The following is a 19,935-nucleotide window of genomic DNA, read 5'->3' as shown; positions in this document are numbered from 1 at the left end:
AAAGAAGAAAATGCTGTTGATTGAAACAACAAAAGCAAACCACAGCAACAAAAGCAAATCTCAGGCATCCCAGAGACAGCCTGACACCCTCTGTCAGTCTTCCTAGGGTCAACAAGTCCTTGTGAAGCAAGCCCTGCAAGCTTCCGCCTACGCAGCTGATGGGCTGGAAATGCTTTCTAGTGAGCAGACTCACCTAAACCATCCTGATGGCCCAACCGGGTTGTGTGGGCTACATGGACTATTGACAGGTGCACAGCAAAGAGCTTCTGTCAAGGAAGTCTCATTTACTTTCTTTTTTTTTTTTTTTTTTTTTTTACCCATTTGGCTTTTCGAGACAGGGTTTCTCTGTGTAGCTTTGGCTGTCCTGGACTCACTTTGTAGATCAGGCGGGACTCGAACTCAGAGATCCACCTGCCTCTGCCTCCCCAGTTCTGGGATTAAAAATGTGTGCCGCTATGCCCTGCTAAGTCCCGTTTTCTTAATGCTTTGCAATTTCTTCAAGAGCAAAGCAAACAGAGCCCGCTGTGAAGGAGTTAGCTGTAAGTGGGCACTAGTTTTATTTTTCTTTCTTTCTCATCTCATGAACTCATAGTGAGTCTAAATCTAGCCAGCTATAATGGTTCCCATAGATTAGGGACTCCATCAGGATGGGCTGTGGGTTTTGGTTTTCTTTTACTTGCCAAGAGTATTCCTGTTCTCCTAGAAGAGTGGCTTTATTAATGTGGGTGAGGTGGCAACATGATGGCCATTTCAGCCCTTGGGAAGCTGAAGCAGGAAGATGGCCAAGAATTAAAGGTTAAATCTGGGTTAAATAATGAGAACCCGTGTCAAAACCAAAGAAACTGAAGATCAAAACATAAAAAGAATGACCATATTTGATCATAGTGATTACTTGACCCATCTACAATTTCCCCAACCTACTGTGTGCAGAAAGGGAGAACGCAATGCCCAAACCCTCCAGGAAAGGTTAGCATTATAATATTCTCTCTTCAGCCGGGCTTGGTGGCGCATGGGAGTTCCAGGGCATCCAGGGCTACACAGAGAAACCCTGTGCTGAAAAACCAAAAAAGGAAACAAAAAACCTTCTTAGCTGGTCCTGATGGTGCCTTTAACGCATCCTCTGTGAGTTCAAGGACAGCCAGGACTACTACGTAGAGAGCCCGGTCTCAACAAACAGACGAAAGTCTCTCCTGACATCTGTTTTCCAGAAGTGTTTTGGCTTCCTCGAGTGGTAACATTTCTCCATCCTTTGCTCTCACTCTCAAAACCACTTCCCAAATGTGAGGGATGGAGCTAACCGCAGGCCGAAGTCTGGGTTAGCAAATGGCATGCAGGTTTTATTGTTCTTGTCACCTGCTGCTGCTCGATAAAGGCTTCCTGGAGTAATGTGGGATGTCCCAGGCCTGGCCTGGACCTGGGAAGGAAAGGTATTGTGTCAAATGTCTGCCACAGGCTCTCATGGGAGGCCAACCTCGGGGGGAGCTGAGGCATAGAGCCGCCATGTCATGCCTAAGCCCACTGTGCTGGTGAGAGTCTAATGCCTAGTGGCATGTGCTGATAACTCCAACGCTGAAGAGCAGAAACAAGTGTGTGTGTGTGTGTGTGTGTGTGTGTGTGTGTGTGTGTGTCTGTGTGTGAGTGTGTGAGTGTGTGTGTGTGTGTGACTGGCCATGTAGTATAACCAATTAATGATGTCTGGGTTCAGAAAAAGACTGTCTCAGAACTGAAGGTGGTAAGTGATAGAGGAAGACAACTGATCTCAACCTCTGGCGTCTGCACACGCACACAGGACACACTCATCCACACACACACGTGCACACCCACACACACCACATGCACCGAGAAAAAAAGAAATAAGAAAATGAACATGCGTGTTTCCCGGAAAGGAGCTTGGCTGAGGAATTAGTTGGCATATTTCACGAGGGGCATGGGTGGAATTTGTTCTCAGCTTTAAGAGCACGGTGACAAAGTACATACACCCTTATATTGCTCCACAGTGAGAGGTGTAGGAAGGCACTAGGCAGCCACCCCCACCCCCAGCAGTTATAGAGCCTCGGCGACGAGACCAGGCAGGTAAGAGGGAAGGAGAAGAAACGCTGGAAGAACTGGCAAATGGCAGTGCTCTCAAGAAGAGGAAGCAGAAAATCAATGCGCTGCTTGTTTGATGGGAACCTCTTAGTTCTGAGGCAGCAAAAGTGTCTTGACCAATTGATAATGAGGACTTGCTGGCTGTCAGCTCTGTTCTTAAGCATGAGATGGGCCAAGTGGATGCCTTGGAAGGGAAGAATCATGGTTCTCTTTTGGTTTATCTGTCCTTCCGGTCTTTTCTACAGCAGGCTTGAATACTTAGGAGGGGCCTGCCAGGTCAGGTCTCTGAAGGGGTAGAATTTGCCTCCCTGGATCTTCTTTGTTTTGTCAGCCAACTGGCTCCCAGGTGGGGAGACATTTCTGGCATTGAAAGCAGTACTCAGCAGGCAAGAGACCCGAGAAAAGAAAAGGCCAGGGAGTGGAGGCAGCCATGTGACATGGCAGGCAAACACAATTAACAGTGCTACAAACACACTGAAAAGACTCCTTCAGCCAAGAGAGAAAAGCAAAGGAAAATTCATCTCAAAAGGAACCTTTTCGTTCCCTTGGTAGCGGCAGCCAATGGCAGTCACATTTCCTGCTCTGTCCCTTCTCAGTGTGGATTTCCCCAACATTTCAAATGATCACAATAAGAGTTTGACTGCTTCATCAATGCCCCTTACTAAATATAATTCATTAGTATTTTAAGCTGGTCCTTTCTTTTCTGTGGATGACATCAGAGCCTCTCACAGCCATTCTGTCCCTGTGTGCTTACAGACAGACACCCTGTTGGCAGCAATGGCTGGGTAGCTGAATTTGTGGAAACCAATATGGCGATTATCTTTATGGAATTGAGTCACAGCTCTGGAAGTTTGCTCCTCTGAAGACCCGCTCCTGTAGTGTGAGAATTAGCTACAGCAGTGGGGTCTGGAGGCAACCATTTGGTATTTGGTAAGCAGGACAGGCTCCCGAGTTAGGTAGCATTAGAGTGATGACACTTCCGTTTACTCCGAAGTTGAGGGATCTGAACAAGTCTGTTAAGCTTGTAGTCTCACTGTGTCTTCACTTTACGACATAAATCATAATGACACCCCCATTAATAGGGCTGTTGTGAGACTGAAAGAATTATAACAATGAATCCTTACCTTCTGAATCCTATTTTATAAGATTGACAAATGATGTTTGGGGTATATTTCAAAATGATCTGGAGGTAAGCTACATAAAAAAACCAAACAAATGAAAGACCTTGGCAGGCTGGGCATGGTGACATACAGTAGTACCCAGGAAGCAGAAGCAGATGGATTTCTGGGAGTTCAGGGCCAACCTGGTCTGCACAGTGAATTCCAGGACAACCAGCAATATGTAGAGACTCTGCTTTAAACCCTGCCTCCCCAGAAAAACAAAAAAGAAGAAAGACAGATGGACAAACAGAAAAATGAAAGAAAGGAAGGAAGGAAGGACTGAAAGGAAGAAAAAAAGGAAAGATACTTGGCTCTGGTTATCCGGATTGGGTTAGGACCTGGGGAGAAGGGGGCTACCATCATTCTGTCCCAAAATGTTGAATGAAAATTTAAGGAAGAGAATACAATGCATTAAAGCCCTTCAAATACAGTAGACATGTGTGCTCAATAAATAGAACCTGTTAGAGGTCGGGAAGGGTCTCTTAGGCTTTAATCACAGTTACAGTCGTTGGGAGTTAAGCCTGCCTCTGGACACCAGCGCAAAGGGACATGGGTGGAGGCAATGCAGACTTTACTGTCAGTTGAAGCCATTGTGACTGCCCAGGCTTTCCGTGTGGAAGTTTGCTAGCTCAACTGAATTCATTAAGTATTCATCATACCACATCCACACACTCAATCACAAAGAGCTACAGATTCACTGTGTCTTCAAATAGTTATCACTCCTACCCAAAGCAAAGCATTTCTAAGTGCTGGTGACTGGTGTAGCCCTTTGGCACACAGATTTGAGGGAGTACAGGCATATAAAATAAAAAAGTGTTCAGTGAAGATTCCCTCCTAACCCTACTCTATGCTCCTGATGGATTCAAGAAACCACGTATACCAATTCAGTCTGAGCTCTTTAACTTTGGGAATTTCTTAGATAAGGTGCTGAGCTGGACAGGAAGCCTTACCCTGAAGTAATTCTAGGTTGGATACTCAAGAAGCCCTTAATTTAAAACTAAATCAGCATTTTCAAATGCTGTGTCCCATCATTATGAAAGAATTTGCGGTACCAGCCCTGATACAGACCAACTTGACTCATTTGTAAACTGGGATGCCAGCTCTCTCATCAAGTTGCTACAGGGATTAGAGAAAACACAAAGTACATTTCATCAAGTCTGGGACACAGCAGTTGCTTGGTACGTGTTGCTGTATTGTGCTTTTATGTAGGAATAGCCCTATTATTATCTCCTTTGGAATCCAGTTAGTACTTAAGCCCAGTGGTTCTCTGGGCATAGAGACATCACACACAATTGCAGACACTTCAGTATTTTCTATTTCACATGACAAAATTTTTATGGAGCAGCAACGTTCTACACAGAGCCGCTCTGTGGATGACTACATTACTGTCATTGGTGACTATCTGTCCTCTCTTGTGTGATTCCCCACTTCTTTAAATGTCTTCTGACAGCGCAGTTCTTATACCCAAGAAAAATTGTAAGTAAAACGTAAAGGGAAAAGCAAGGCCCACTTCAAGTCTAAGAATTACTGTTATTATGAAGCGCTGGCTGAAAGGCACTGTGAGAGGGCGTGTGTGTGTGTGTGTGTGTGTGTGTGTCTGTGTGTGTGTGAAATAAAACAGAAGTACCCTTAGCAAGAACTTCAGAGGCCGTTTCTTCTCTAAGAAGCTGGGAGGTAATTTAAAGCCCTTATCATACTCTTACATACAACCAGTACTGTCTCTTCTTTTGTCTTCATTTATTTTTCTGCTTATCAATCCTGACTTCCTAAGACTGTATTACTTTTTATCGTCTGGTCCTCCTCAAGAGCACATTGCACCCTGGAAGGCATTGTCCCCCTCTCTGTATCACTGGAACCCAGAACAACACCTTGAACTTTCTGTGTAGTAGAAGATGACTTTAACTCCTGTTCCTCCTGAGTCTCCCTCCTAGGTGCTGGGGTTACGGTGCTCCTCCAGCCTTGAGTGCTATATATATAGTGTGTGTGCATATGTGAACACAGTGTTTAGGTGTAGGCTCATGCCTGCTGTGACACTGCTGTGGAGGCCAGAGGACAACTTTCCAGAGTCAGTTTCCTCTTGCTGCTGTGGAGTCTCGGGGTCACATTGAGGTCTGTCTGACTTGCCCTGCAGTTTTACCTACCAAGCCCTTTCACCAGGCCCCAAACAATAATTTTGAATGAATAGTTTCCTTTCCTTTTTCCTTCTCCACTCAACTGAAGAAGGGAAATTAGCTCTGCAACCTGGTTTTGTGAAAGTCTTACATGGCTGAGCACTAACCTGTAAACAAATAGACTGAGCATGCAACATATGGAGAGTTATGGAGAAAGGAGGAAAGCAAGGACTGCTCCAGGCTATGCAGAGCACACACCCCTCTTATTTCTGCCTGCTGTGCTATTCCTTAAGCTGTCAAATCACGGGCAACAGCAACAAAAGCCCTCTCCTCCATCCCAATGCTACCTTTCTGAGGTTGTTTCTCCTGCACTGGATTCGGAGCACAGATATCACACTGAAGTAGCCCTTTCCTAAACTGTATCGACAATGTCAACTACCACAGCTGCATAGCCCAGCACACAATGCTTACGTGTAAAGTTTCCTTGTTTCTTTCATGAGAAAAACTGGAGTCCTTGTGTCTTATAGGCTCCTGGTGTGTGTGTGTGTGTGTGTGTGTGTGTGTGTGTGTGTGTGTGTGTGTGAAAGAGAGAGGGAGGGAAGGAGAGAGATAGGTATTGTGTTTCTTATATCATATGATTCCTTACTGTATCTAGCTCACTGATGGGCATTTATTAAATGGTCAAAAAAATCCCTACAGATGAACTGAAATTTCTCGTCTGAAACCCACTTTTGCTGCCTGATGCCATTTATACCTCAACAACATTGAGTTCCCCTTTTTTCTGTTACCTCTATGTCACAGTGACTGTTCAGCTTCAGAGACCTAAAACTGTTAACGTCCCAGATGAAACAGAAAACCGTCAGCGAGGCTGGGCCTGGTGGCACGGGTCTGTGATTCCAGATTCTCCGGAGGCTGAGGCAGGAGGACTGAAAGTTGGGAGTAAGGAGAGAAGTTAAAAAGAAAAGGGGAGACTGGAGAAGGAGGTCAGGAGCCCTGTGAATTGGGGCTTAGGGGGTTGAAACCTGAGAAATACCAGTAGCATTTCGTAGATTAATCAGAACCTCTCGTGTGGAGACCTGAGGAATCAAACCTTCCTGAAATGCCACCCCGCATCCACAGTGCTCTGAATCTGCCTGCATGGCATTTTACTACTGTAGCCATTTCAGCATTAGCCCATGCAGAAAATGAACTCCCCTTTCCTGGCTACTCAAGAGAATACTGTTAACACCACTGCTTTGCTTGAGCGCAGGATAGAGAAGCTAAGGTGGGATTGATTTCTGCACTGACTTCATTTTGCAGAACATAAGCCTTGAAATTTGGATATCCTTGCCTCCCATTGCTGATTTCCTGTTATCCTCTGCTTATAGTGTCATCAGTGATCCCCTGAACAAGTCCAAGAAGAAAACGAGATGAACATTTTCCTCAATAAAATGTTTCATTCTCCCACAAAGCCATTGTCTGTAGGCATAGTACTTCTATTTCTTTCCCTCCATCTGCAATTGGTTTGAGTAAGCACAGTCTTCCTCCAGTTTCTGGAATATTCTCTTGGACCAAAAGAGTAGATGCCACGGATGGGGCAAACACACTTTTAAGGCCTGGATGAAAAGCTGCAAATGCTCTCTTATTTGCCGATACAGTCTTCTTTCCTACTTTTCCCCCTTTTAATCTTTGACAACATTAGCTGAGAAGGATAAATGTCACCACCTCTGCTGCTAGCTGTGTCTCAAGATCAACAAAGAGGCCTCTTAAATCAGTAACCGTCACCTCGGTCTCCTTCAACTTCATAAAAGCCTGGGAGACAGAGGTTGATTAAAGTCTGGGAATCAGGCCGGCTAGACTAGGAGGTATGCCGTAGTCATTTAGGTTAACGCTCCTTAAGATCTGGATTATTGCTACACCTGTGGTATGTTAAAATTTATCACAATTAGTATTACCAAATCATTCAATGGTTATTGCTCTGATATAGTATCGGATCCTCTTCACACAGGAAAACAGACTTAGTGTATGATAGTTAAATCTTTATTGTCAACCTGACTGGCCTTTAGGACCACCAAGGAGAGATACACACCTCTGGGCACGCCTATGAGAGTGGTTCCAGGAGGTTTCACGTAAGTACCAACCCTGCAGTGGACAGAAGCACTGCATGGGCTGCCATCCCAGAGCCAATAAAAAAAGGAAACAATGGAAAGCCAGCTGAGCCCCGGCCTTTCTCCGCCCCCCTTTCCTGGATTTAGATGCAGCCCTCCTGATGCCAGGTTCCTGGATCAGGATGAACCATTCCTCAAATTGTGAACCAAAATAAACTCCTTCCTTTTCATTCTCCCAGTTGTGTGGGAGCTGGAAGGAAAGTGCACGTATGTATGAACATAGAAAGACAGGGAGAGTGCATACATGTATGCTCATGTATGTATGTGCACATGTATGTGTATGAACTTGCCTACTGCCACGCTGGCACTGAGGCGACAGGTGCACACGGCTGTGTCTGGTGTTTACAGGAGTTCTGGGGATCTGACCTCCTGTCCTCACGCTTATGCATCAAGCCTGGGAGACTCACTGAGCTATCTCCGAGGCCCTCTTTCTTCCTTGTGCTGCTTCCTGTCAGGTGTTTCATCACAGCATTGAGAGAAGTAACAAACGGAGTCTGTTCACTCTGTAGATGTCCTGGAAGCTTATGAGACTCCCCTAGGCAGGCAGAAGAGAAGTACCTTCCTTCCCCGCAAAAGGCTTATCTCAACCTGATTGTCTAACTTGCTTAACTTGTTACAGAGAGCAGTTTCTTCACCTTTGGAGGAGGAGTCCTTTTTAACACAGCGCGAGATTATAGGGCATTTATTTAAACTTCTGAGTAAGTAAATGACTACTGTCCTACGATTTACTGGTAGTCTTTGTTCTGTGCACAAACCATGATGTATGAAGGCAAAAGAAGAAACTATTTGGGAAGAAGGAGGCCAACAAGAGGGGGTGAGTTGGGGAAGGGAGCGAGCAAATAAAAGAATTTCCTCCTCCCAACTCTGAGGACAGTGTTGTCTCGAAGTTAACTCTAAATTGTAGCCCCCATGGAAGCAGAGATTGCGTTTCTGCTCATCATTGCATCCATGATGATGCAAGCTTGTATCCACCTGTCACTAAAACAAAAGCCCAACTGAAACATACTTTTATTAGTGTGTGTGTGTGTGTGTGTGTGTGTGTGTGTGTGATGTATGTGGCCATGTGGGTATATATGTATATGCCAATGTACATGTGGGTGCTTGAGTTCACGTCAGGTGTCTTTTCCTTATTTCTTGAGATAGGATCTCTCAGTCAGAACTCAGAGCTCACCAATTGGCTAATCTGGCTAGCCAATGAGCTCCAGCGATCCACCTGACTTCATAATTCTCTCGCCCTCGCCTCCCACTACTGGGTTAACAGAGGCCCTGTACCCATCATTTCCCACGGACTCTGGGGACTAACAGTCTTCACTATTTCACAGTAGGCACCTCAGCAACAAACCAATCTCCCTAACCCTGTGTGTGCTATCTTCTATTGTGTTTCCCCCTCCTTCTTTGTCTTCTTTTTTTCACTTTTCTCTTTTTGTTGGTTTTTGAGGCAAGATCTCACTGCATAGCCCTGGCTGGGCCTGGAACTCACACCAATCTTCTGACTAGAGCTTCCCAAATGTTAAGATTATAGACACAAGCCAACACAACTCGGGCCCCCTTTACACACACACACACACACACACACACACACACACACACACAGGAATGCACACACGAATGCACACACTCGCACACATGCGCACACACTTTTTTTTTTAATGCAGGTCATTAATTTCACAAAGCAGCGGCCCTTGACTTCCAGAGTCATCTGAGAAGCATTCTAAAAATCTGATACCTAGGCCCTATCCAGAGTTTTTCAAAGGGCAGTTTTCGGTGGGCTGGGGCACTGCCTGGTTAGTCCATTGGGCCGCAGGAACAAAGTCCCAGCCTCATTGGTTTCAGCTAAAAAGCCACTCTCATTTACATCCCTGTCTAGGAAGCACTGTGCCTTCTCAGGAATGCGCCCTACTCCTACGCGAGGGAAGACCTACTTACTCACTGAAGTGACGCCAAATTGAAAGAAGAAAACAGCAAGGAAGAGAAATCAAAGAATAGCCTGGGCTTTTCCCTTAGACTGCAAGTCAGGCCGCGCACGGCCAAATGTAAGTGGCTAATGGTAATTTGCTAAAAGTAAAGGGACTTCTACACAAATTCCTTGCTGAGGGCGAAGGGACTAGGGAAAAGCAAAAGTCCGCGGGCAGACAGCCTTGCCTGCTCACACAGCAGAAGCCTGAACCCTGATGGAGAAGAGTCATTATGATGAGGAAGAGCCTTCAATGCCAGGGATGAAACACAGCAAAGGGTCTCTTGCCCTGGCTGTCCTCTCCCATCATGGAAAGGCTAGCTGGAAGAGAAAAGCCTTTTATCCTATGTCCTCTTTCCTTTACACAAGAGAAGTCTTGGGACTCTCCTGCATGCCCTGCCATCTATGCTCAGCTGTCTGGCTAAGCCTGGGCTAGACTGTGAAGGAACAGCTCATCTATGCCTTCCCTACTTTTAGGCACATGGGTGGATCAAGAAATATGGATTCTTTCTGTACGCAACACAATGCAGACTCTTGGAAGAATGGTCCCAGGATTTTTGATTCAGATCTACTAATTGGTCATATTAAAAGTGATGGTTTATTGGTACCTGCTGTGCCCTACACATTTCATATAAGTTATCTCACTTATTTCTGCATTATCTCCTGATTGTCTGTATTGTATTGTCTGAGAGCTTTATAGATATTCACACCGAATAACTCGCTCAGAGTGGTGCAGTGAACACAAAGTGGTGTCAGGACGCCAGTACAGGCTTATTGGGACACCTGATCTGGGGTTCTAACCCAGGGCTTCTTGATGTTATTGGCACTTTAGACTGATGTTTAGACAGGTCTGTGTTGGGAGGGACTGTCCTGTGCTTTATAAGATGCTTAATAGCATCTCTGGCCTCCCCTCATCAGAGGCCAGCAACAACTCTCCCTATGGCTATAACAATCAAAAATGTTTCCAGACATGGCCAAGTCTCCAGAAATGGGAAAGAGCAACCTCCCTCCTCATTAATGGCTACCACACTCTAGGTTGAGGAATGCTATGTATTGTTTTCCTGGTATAAGTACACAGGCCATTACTCAGAAGAGGAACTGTAAGAACAAAACAAAACAACAAAAACCACAACACCCCAAACTTCTCATGGGGAGAATGATCTTACAGTAATGCAATCCCTTACTACAGTTTTGTATCATTATGTGACTCTTTGGTTTTGTTTATTGTTTTTTAGAGACAGGGTTTCTCTGTGTAGCCTTGGTTGTCCTGGACTCACTTGGTCGACCTTGCTGACCTCGAACTCACAGAGGATAAACCTGCCTCTGTCTCCTTGAGTGCTGGGATTACAGGCGTGTGTCATCAGGCCTGGTTTCATTATGTAACTCTGAAGTAAGTTTTTCAGACAGGGTCTCCTCATGTAGCACAGGGTGGTGTAGACGTCACAATTCTCCTCTCCCGATCTCTGGATTATTATGTGTTATTTTGTGCACCACCACACCTGGCCCCTGGATACTTTTATATCTACTTCTTAGCAGCTAAGCATAGAGTAAGAAAAAAAACTTCAAAGAGCTAACCACCTCAAGCTAGATTTCCCAGGGGAGACCTATCTGTTCAGCTTTCTCCAAGAAGTGGAGGTGGAGGCAGGAGAGCTGTCATGGTCACACTTGCTTCGGAATCACCTAGGAGAAAGGCCTATGGGCGTGTTCTTGAGGGCTTACCCTCAGGGCTCTAACCAAGCAGAAAAGACCCATCCTGACTATGAGCTGTGTATTCCCATGCACTGGGGGCTCAGGCTGAATGAGAAGGAAAATAGGAGGAAGTGGGGTGAGCATCAGCATCATCTCCTTCTGCTTCCTGAGAGTGCAGCTCTTGGCTCTCTCCACTGTCCTAGCAACCTCGGTGAACTGTTCTCTCAAACCGTGAGCCAAATGAACCCTTCCTTAAATTGCTTTTATTAGGGTGGGGTTTTTGTTTGTTTGTTTATTTCTCAGCAACAAGAGGAGTAGCTGATTTAAGAACATTCAGTGGAAGTCATATTAATCCTTGGCATAGCAAGTAATTAAAAGTTTTGCTGCTACACACTCTTGAGACAGTGTATATAGCACAAAGAGCTCTGAAGAGGCAAAGCCCACATATTATGGCTCCCTGCGTTACTGTTACTTGCAGGCCTCCGAGCTCTCAAAAAACACTGATTACTTCACAAAATATGGTGTTCTGTAGTAACCCCTGATCATTTGATTAGAATTACGTAAAATTATTATACCGTCCTCCTGGTTTATTCCTCAGTAGTAAAATTCACAGGGAAAAAAAAAAAACAAAACAAAACCTTAAAGTCAATACAAAACAGCTGAGAATGGAATGGCAAGCCATTCTTCCTTGTCATAAAGAAAGAAAAGCATAGTGAACTCGTATTTTAATAAAGAGGCGTGTTCATCGTAACCATCCCTTTCCCACTCAGGTCTGAGAACATAGCTGGGTTGATGGCACGTTGGCACAGCATGTATGAGGACCCAGTCATAATCCCCAGTACCTCATGGACCATGAGCAGGTGCCTGTAGTGCCAGAACTCATGGTGGAGAAAGGAGGATCAGAAGAAGTTCAAAGTTATTTACAGTATATGCAGTGAGCTCTAGGCTAGTCATTTCAAAATAGGCTAAGCAAGCTATAAGGTGGAAAGAATGGAGGGAGGGAGGGATGTCGAAAGAATTTTGAATCATACCTGTTAATAAAGAGTTATCCGAAAGTAGCCAGACTGCGCTGAGCACTCACTCTGTGTGTCCTGAATCAAGCACGGAATTCTTGGAATTCTTAAAATTTTATATACAAATCATATATAATCTTTCCCACAGGCCCCTGGGCTCCACACCCATTATTATTCTTGTTTTAAAATGGATATTATTTGAAATTCAAATTATTATCTGCATGATAAAAACTGAGGTCCAAAGAGGTGAAGCAACATGTCTGAGGACCTAGACCAGAGTCAAGCCCTGGTGGTGGGAAGCATCTTGCTGCATAACCTGAAAAGAAAATCAAGGATTTAGGGACAGAGAAGAAGAAAAAGGACCTAAGTTCAGCTGGCTTTCCACACTGCGTGCCCTGGAATCCTTATGTCAAATGCATTTTCAGAAGTCATTCTCTTCCATTTGCCTGTACATAAAGTTAAAAATCAAACTCAAAACTCAAGCTCTGGGCCTAAGTACAGCTTTCTGGGTACTTTGGGGGAGAGGAGTGTGATGAAACTAGTATCTTATTTTTCTGCTTGTAAAAATCTGCAGCAATAAAACTGCACTGCAAAGAATATCAAGCTGAAAAGAGACTTATTTTTCACATGGCTTAATGCATTATAAGATATACTAATTATGTGATATTTCTAAGGTATTTTTCTTATACATACTAGAGTAGAGGAGAAACACCTAAATGAAGGTAGTAATTTTATTGATTTGGAGTTTTGTTTTGTTTTGTTAAGATGATCTCACTCCGTAGTTTGGCTTGAACTTGCTATACATATCAGGCTGGCCTCAAGCAGAGACCCACTTGTTTCTGCTTCCCAGGTGATGTCATTAAAGGTTGTGTCACTACACCTGGCTGACTCGGGCCTAAAATCCCTCCCAGTGGCTCCCATTGAGAAGGCTTGGCCTATAGACCTGGGAGGTGGGTGAGGAGGGAAGGTTAATGGGAGAATGTCCTTAGAAGGCTCTGGACCCCTTCTTTGTCTCTCTTTCTCTCAGATTACTGACTACCATGGGGCAAGCAGTTTTGTTCTGCCGCTCCTAATGCCGCTGCTCTGCTCTCCCATAAACCCACATCAACCAGGCCAAACAGACAGAAACCTCTAATGGAGTGTGGTTCGCAACCTGTGGGTCGCTCCATGAGGCTCACATATCAGGTATCCTGCACATCAGATATTTACATTACAATTCATAACAGTAGCGAAATTACAGTTATGAAGTAGCAAGGAAATCATTTTACGCCTGGGGGTCGTCACCACAGCGTGAGAAGCTGTACCAAAATTGCAGCATTAGGAAGGTTGAAAACCACTGCTCTGGAGCTTTCCCGGGTTGTTCCTTCTTGCTTCTGAGTTGATTGTCAGGTGTCTTTTTGCTGTCATAAATCTGACACAACTTCTGAGTTAGCGCTGATAAAAGACAAAACCAAAACAAACCCTCCTTATGTTTACTGAACCTCCCCCGCCCTCCTTTTTTTTTTTGAACTGCTAAACCTTCAGGAGAGTCCTCCCTGTTTTCATACTCCATTTTGAAACCCCATTTCTCCAGGAGCCCAAGTTGGCCTCATTCCGCCTTTGACCCTGCCAACTGCAGGTCTGCAGGCACCCGGGTAAACAGCAAATGTGCTGCAGTAGCTGAAGGCAGGTCCAGAGCAGGCGCTCCGGGACCACCCTCAGCAATGACAACATCCCTGCGTTTAGTGCCCAGCCTGCCAGGGGAGGGCTTCTGAAGGGAAGAAATATTCATTTGAATGTGTAAATACAGGCAGATTTATTTGAATGCCTGGATTAAAAACTGAGGGCATCAGCTGGCATCGCTACGTCAAAGCGAATAAATGCATGGCTGCGACACTGGTATTTCGGATTCTTGATGCAAAGGGGTCAGGCCGTTCAACAAGCTCTATATGAACGCGCCTGGTGCAGCAAAAGCTAAGCCAGACATGATGTTTTGAAATATAAGTGTGTTTTCCTGTAAGTTTGCATAGCTATTGAAGATTTCTCTTTCTTGAAGGAAAAAAAAAGCATGAAACAACCAAAAAGATAAATTAATAAGCAACACCAACATCACCGGCAACAAAACAAAAAAATCAGAAACCCGACCGGGAAAGCTGTGGTGGAGCATAATTCCAATAGGAGAACTATGTGGAAGTAGGTGGATTTCTGTAAGTTCAAGGCCAGTCTGGTCTTCTAGTGGACTCCAGGCCAGCCAGGAATACACAAGACACCATGTCTCAAAAGAAAAGAAAAGAAAAGAAAAGAAAAGAAAAGAAAAGAAAAGAAAAGAAAAGAAAAGAAAAGAAAAGAAAAGAAAAGAGAAAAGAAAAGAAACAAACAGAAAAGAAACAAACAGAAAACCAGACCCACTAAACGTTAGTTTGTAAAACAGTTCCTGGGAACTGGGGCTGTAGTTGAGGTGTAGAGTGCCTGCTTAGCAATGTGCTAGGCTCTGTGTGTGAACTCCCACACTGCAAAAAAAAAACCCTAAACTGGGGCTGGAGAGACAGCTCAGTGGTTAAGAGCACTGGCTGCTCTTCCAAAGGAGCAGAGTTCAATTCCCAGCAACCACATGGCAGCTTATAACTGTCTGTAACTCCTGTTCCAGGAGATCCAGATCTGACACCCTCACACAGATAAATATACAGGCTAAACACCAATGTACATAAAAAATACAAACCAATAAATTATATTAAAAAAAAAACCCTAAATTGCTTCCTAGGGTGTTGGCACACACTTGTAATCCCAGCACTTGGGAAATGGAGACACAAGAGTTAGCTATGTGAGAAGTTTGAGGCCAAGACTGGGCTACATGAGACCTTGTCCCCCCAAAACAAAGGTAAACAAACAGACTAGAAAACATCCCTCCGCCTTCTCAGGGGGCAGGCACCTCAGTGTGTGCCAGAGCGTGAAGCTGTTCTCACAGCCCTAAGACATTCTTCCCCAAAGCCAAGTACCTCCCAAAGCGAAGAGATCACGGTTTCTGTGAAGCAAATAAACTGCTCACCACAAAAGAGCAGCGATACAAGGTAGGTCAAGATGCTCAGCATTAGTTACATGAAAAGGACTTCCACAACCAACCGTGCTTAGATCATGTTTTTAGATATGCGTAGACACCTGACCTCTGAGAATGCCAGCGATGGAACAGTACATGGATGGAACAGTACAGACGAGGAGACAGGCCTTGAATAAACTTAACAGGGTAGACGTGGATAACTTCTTATTAACGGCGAGAGAAGGCACCTTCGCTAACGAGAACACATGAAGTTTGCCTGCGAAATGCAGTGTCCTCCGGCTTGGTTGTTCTCTCGGAAGCTGCCTCTCACTGAACAAGAGCAAACAGTGCCTGTGGAGTGTAACTCCACATTATGTGAGTTCTGCCCACAGCACAGAAGGTCGATAGCCCTTATGTGTTTGAAATCTCACTCCACGGCTATTGCCTTTAGCGTAGTCTCCTCTCACCACGTCCCCCAAACAAAGCCATCCCTAGTCCAGGTCAGAAACACGAGGTGCCACTTAAGACAAAATGCTCACCGGAATCAGGGATCTCTCTGTTATCACTGGGTACCCACAGCTGCTCAGAAAGCTGAGGCTCTTGGCTGCCTCCAGCTCCTGGCAACTGGTCACCCTCCCACTAGGTCCTCAATACTCTTGTGCTCGCGAACGCTGGGTCCCTACTTATCCTGTCTAGATTTCCTCAATCCGCTGCTGTCAAGGGGATATCCTCTTGAGGTGCCCAAGACCACCTCCACCGAAAAGACAACATTTCCAAGAAAAGACAGATATTCCCATCACTGTCCCGACGGACCACCTCCGCCCCCCTTCATGCTTTCCCATCCCTCAGTACACCATAGCCCCCAAGTCAGCAACCCAGGGCTTTCAGCAAAACTAAGCTCTCTGCGGTGTCTCCTTGGAGAACCCCTGCTCCATCTTCCTCAAGGAGGAGCTCAGGCCTCTCTCACCTTACTCTTTCCGGGGTTCTCCTCCCTCGGGCACCCTCCCGCCCCCCGTTCTTCCTCTACTCTGGCATTCCCCTCCGGGGTTCCTTTCCCCTCTGCCCTATGGAGGGCGCCCAAAGATGCGCACAGGACTTTCCCTCTGGATCCCGTCCCTCCTGCTCTCTGGGCTCAGACACCCTTAGTTCAGGATCCTGACATCTACTCCAACCCCCTCCTCACCCCACCCCCGCTCTCCAGGCTCCCATCCCCTAGCTCCTCACCATCGCAGTCCGGATTCCCTAGCCCCAGCCCCTCAGCGCTCAGCAGCTCCCCAACTCCACTGTCTAAACTGCCTGCACTGCATTCTAAAAGCCGGTATTGAAACTACAACATCGGGTCCCAGCCCGGGCCTCTAGGGTCGGGGTACCTGGCAATGCCGGTCTACATCCCGGCGCTCCCCAACGCCGAGCTCCTTACATCCCCGCCTCCTGGTTCTGGCAGAGGCTCCCCAGCATCGCAGCGGAGACCTGCTCCCTGCCGGGCTTCCCGCTGCACCCCCCTTTCCCGCCCCCCTGCGACCGGACTCACCAACATCAGGCGCGGCGGTGCAACTGCAGCCCAGCCCCGCCAGCCGCCCTCCCGTCTCGGGCTCCGGGAGAACTCCCTCCGAGCGGCCCTGACGGCCGAGGGCTCTGCACCCGAGAGCGGCCGGGAGGAGGGGACAAGCCTGGCGGCGACGCCCAGCTCCGCCCTTTCCCGGCCCAGGGGAGGGCTGCACAACCGGGAGCACACCCCGCTGCCACAGCCGCCGCAGCCGAGGAAGTTGCCTGACGCCGCTTCCTTCCACCTACCTTCAGGCCCTCGCCACCCTCCCCCACCGTTCACTGCAAACTCCTGGGGGCTTGAGACCGCAAGGGGTGCGGGATGCACTCTTGCGTTCTTCCCCAAAACCGTTTCCTGTGTCCCTCGGGAGGGGGAATAACAAACTTCTTCTGCCATTTCAGGCGCCTCTTCCAATCCCGGCTTTCTTTTCTCCCGTTGCCCTAGGGTGAGCATTCACGGTAATGCCCAGGAAATCACGCTGTGCACCCCACGGAAGCCCTGCAGACACACTTTCACGTCGACATGCAAGACTCATGCTTCTGCTCTGATTGCGTGTGTGAGTTCATCACACGAGTCACTGGGCATATGGAACATGCTGTGCCAAGCAGACCCTCGGCCCGTGTAACCTCCATCCAGTAAGTCTGCCCACAGTGGCCGGAATTGTTCTTCACCCAGAACGCACTCTGTATTCATCATGATTTTTTTTTAATCCATTTAGGAAGCAAGGCCATCAGTTAATAATCATCAGATTGGCTTTGCTGCTCAAAAGCTGCCTGCATCAGTCTCTGCAGTCCCCCTGGGAGAATAGACAGTCTCTGACATGAACTCGGCTGCCTGCTCCTTGATCACTTCTCCCTGGTGGGGCGACCTAGCCAACCCACAGAGGAAGAGGATCCAGGCAGTCCTGATGGGACCTGATAGGCTAGGGTCACACAGTAGGGGAGGCAGACTCCCCTTCCAGTGGATTAAGGAAGAGGGATAGGGGAAGAAGGGGGGGTAGGACCGGGAGGACATGAGGGATGGGGCTACCACTGGCACACAAAGTGAATAGATTGTTGTTAATAATAATAATAATAATAATAATAATAATAATAATAGAAAAAAAGCTGCCTGCCTTATCAGGAAGAAAGAGAATGGAAAGGTCAGAGCCAGGGAAGATGGCTTTTATCAGTTTCCCCATAGGAGCTCCATCTTCACTACAGTTGGGCTGATTCTTGGACTACTGAGTTTGCATTCATTTTGTTTACACCCACCCTGTCCCAATGAGGAAACTCTCCTTCTTTCTTTCTTTTTCTTTCTTTCCCCATTCCCAACATTCAACATCTGTTATTTGATGTGTCCTCAGCAAAACACCTGGAAACAAAGTGAGCTGTTTATTCAGTAGGATTTTTTTCCCATTCCAGAAATGAAGATGTTTGGATTCTGGGCTATTACTGGGCAGGTTGAAGCAGATTCAGACCTGGAAAGAGTCTATGGACCAGTCTGAGTTCCCACAGGACAGTAGCCTAGCACGCAAGCCATGGGTTTGCTGACGCTCCAGGAGGCTGTGTAGCCCTGCTGCCTTCGCTTCTGCTTCACCCCAGTGATGTCTAGGCTGCTCTCATATCCTGGGAAGCTGTGGCCTTCCACATTAGCAAGCATTCGTTATTTTAGCCAGAGAGCTCAGCAATACAGCGACCCTAAGAGGGAGGTACCGCCCCCCCACTTTCTGCTCAGACCTAAATTAGAAACAAAATTAAAAGTCCCCAAACTGAGGATCTAAACTCAGGTTCAGTTCACCTGATGTGAGCTACAGCAAGAACGAGAGAGCGTGTGAAATGAGAGAGCGGCTTTGGCCATTCTTGAGGGCACCTTGCACCCCTGGGAGAGCTCCTTCCTCTCCAATGGAGATTAATTCATCAAATACACAGCATCCTAAACTGTGGGTTGCAATCCTGCGCTAGGGAACGGAAGGTAGGGCTGCAAAAGCCCTGACAACCGTAAAAGGTTTTTGAGTTTTTGCCTAAGCGCAAATCAAAAATCAAATGCATGAGGAAGCCGAGGTGTCTCTGGTGTCCCTAGCCTGTGGTGTGTGGTGCCATTCTATGGCAGACTCAGCTCTTTACACACAAGCTCACATTGCACTGTGCGTGCCATTACGACACGCAATCGCAGGCAGCATAGCCTGAAGTGCCTCTCTCTGCTCAGAGCCCAGATCCTAGATTAAGAATTGCAGTGTTCTTGCTGTACACGGGGTTTTCTGCTCTGACCAGACACCACAGTTCAATTACAGAAAACACAGGCTTTTTTTGCTACTTTTCTCCTGTCACTCCTCAGCGTGTTTAGGGTCAAATTAGCATATCTGTGTGGATTGTAGGTGTGTCAGAGTTCTTAGTTCTGTAAATTGTTACTTGCATAGCTGACTTAAATTTCACTTAAGAGCTGTTAAGTGAATGTCAGTTAAAGATTAGGACAGAGTTTCCAAACAGTTGCTGAAATGTCCCTCACACTCTGTGCTGTGCGTTCATGTGAAACTGTGTTCCCAGAATTGACGGTCGTAAAATCAAAGTATGGATCCACCACCTCCCCCCAAAGCACTGAAGAGGTTCCACATCTCTGAGTCCAAAATATTCAGCCAGTTTAAGCCACTGTAGATAGAAACAAGCACACACATCTCATCAGTGGGCTAATTTGCTTTTGACTATAATAAATGGCAAAGTCGTTTGTATGCCAAAGAATTGTCCTAATGCAATGGTCTCCTTGTTTTTATTGGGAGCCATAGGGAAGGGGGCCTCTTCCACCTGTAGGAATGTTCACAGGTTCTCTAACCATTACAGGCTTGTACCTTAGGGGGCAGTGGGGATGGGCATGGGGGTGGGTGGGTCTAGTGGCTTCGGATGTGGGACATGCTCTCAGTATCTCACTGGGTAATTGCAGTGTGTGACCTTGTTACTGCTGTTGACGTATCTGGTGTAAAAGTGGCAGAATTCCACCCAGGCCTATGGTGGTGATGGTGAAGGAAATGGCTAGTACCAGCTGCTTTGCCCAGGCATTCTCAAAGAAAGTAGAGAGCCTCACATCTACCTTGGTCTCAGAATAGGCAGCCTAAAGTAATCACTGGTGATCGTTTTGTTTGTAGTACTATTTTCTATCCCTGTATACCTGAGGCAACTGAGTAAAAAGGTTTAAGAAGTCATACTTTAATGACTTTTAATCCTTTCTCACCGGCAAATTT

The 19,935-nt window shown here is 46.4% G+C and overlaps 2 protein-coding genes across 10 annotated transcripts in view; one reads left to right on the top strand and one right to left on the bottom strand.

Annotated features, from left to right (window-relative positions):
• Paqr8 (progestin and adipoQ receptor family member 8) overlaps positions 1-16,841 on the bottom strand; it is a 48,625-nt gene extending 31,784 nt beyond the window's left edge. The window contains exons 1-3 of one of the 7 annotated variants that reach the window (XM_060369724.1): positions 16,707-16,836; positions 12,181-12,478; positions 6,148-6,285 (exon numbers count right to left, since the gene is read on the bottom strand). The gene's annotated coding sequence lies outside the window, so the exon portion shown is untranslated. Of the gene's footprint in view, positions 1-6,147; positions 6,286-12,180; positions 12,479-16,545; positions 16,674-16,706 lie in introns of those variants that run through there. The other 6 variants (XM_060369726.1, XM_060369723.1, XM_060369725.1 and 3 more) reach the window with 6 other exon arrangements.
• LOC132648385 (uncharacterized) lies at positions 16,388-19,447 on the top strand. Of its 3 annotated transcripts, XM_060369733.1 has the most exons (3): positions 16,388-17,035; positions 17,166-17,356; positions 17,440-19,447. In XM_060369733.1, the coding sequence occupies exons 1-2, from the start codon at positions 16,552-16,554 to the stop codon at positions 17,168-17,170; spliced, it is 489 nt and encodes a 162-aa protein (XP_060225716.1). In that variant the 5' UTR covers positions 16,388-16,551; the 3' UTR covers positions 17,171-17,356; positions 17,440-19,447. The 3 variants fall into 3 exon arrangements, with proteins under 3 accessions (XP_060225716.1, XP_060225715.1, XP_060225714.1); XM_060369732.1 differs by having other exon boundaries at positions 16,388-17,356; positions 18,125-19,447; XM_060369731.1 differs by having other exon boundaries at positions 16,388-17,356.
• Positions 19,448-19,935: the final 488 nt, after the last annotated feature.

This window comes from Meriones unguiculatus, chromosome 16 (assembly GCF_030254825.1).
Source record: "Meriones unguiculatus strain TT.TT164.6M chromosome 16, Bangor_MerUng_6.1, whole genome shotgun sequence".
Lineage (NCBI taxonomy): Eukaryota > Metazoa > Chordata > Mammalia > Rodentia > Muridae > Meriones > Meriones unguiculatus.
Note: the sequence above shows the minus strand (reverse complement) of the source record. Positions and strands in the feature narration are given on the sequence as shown.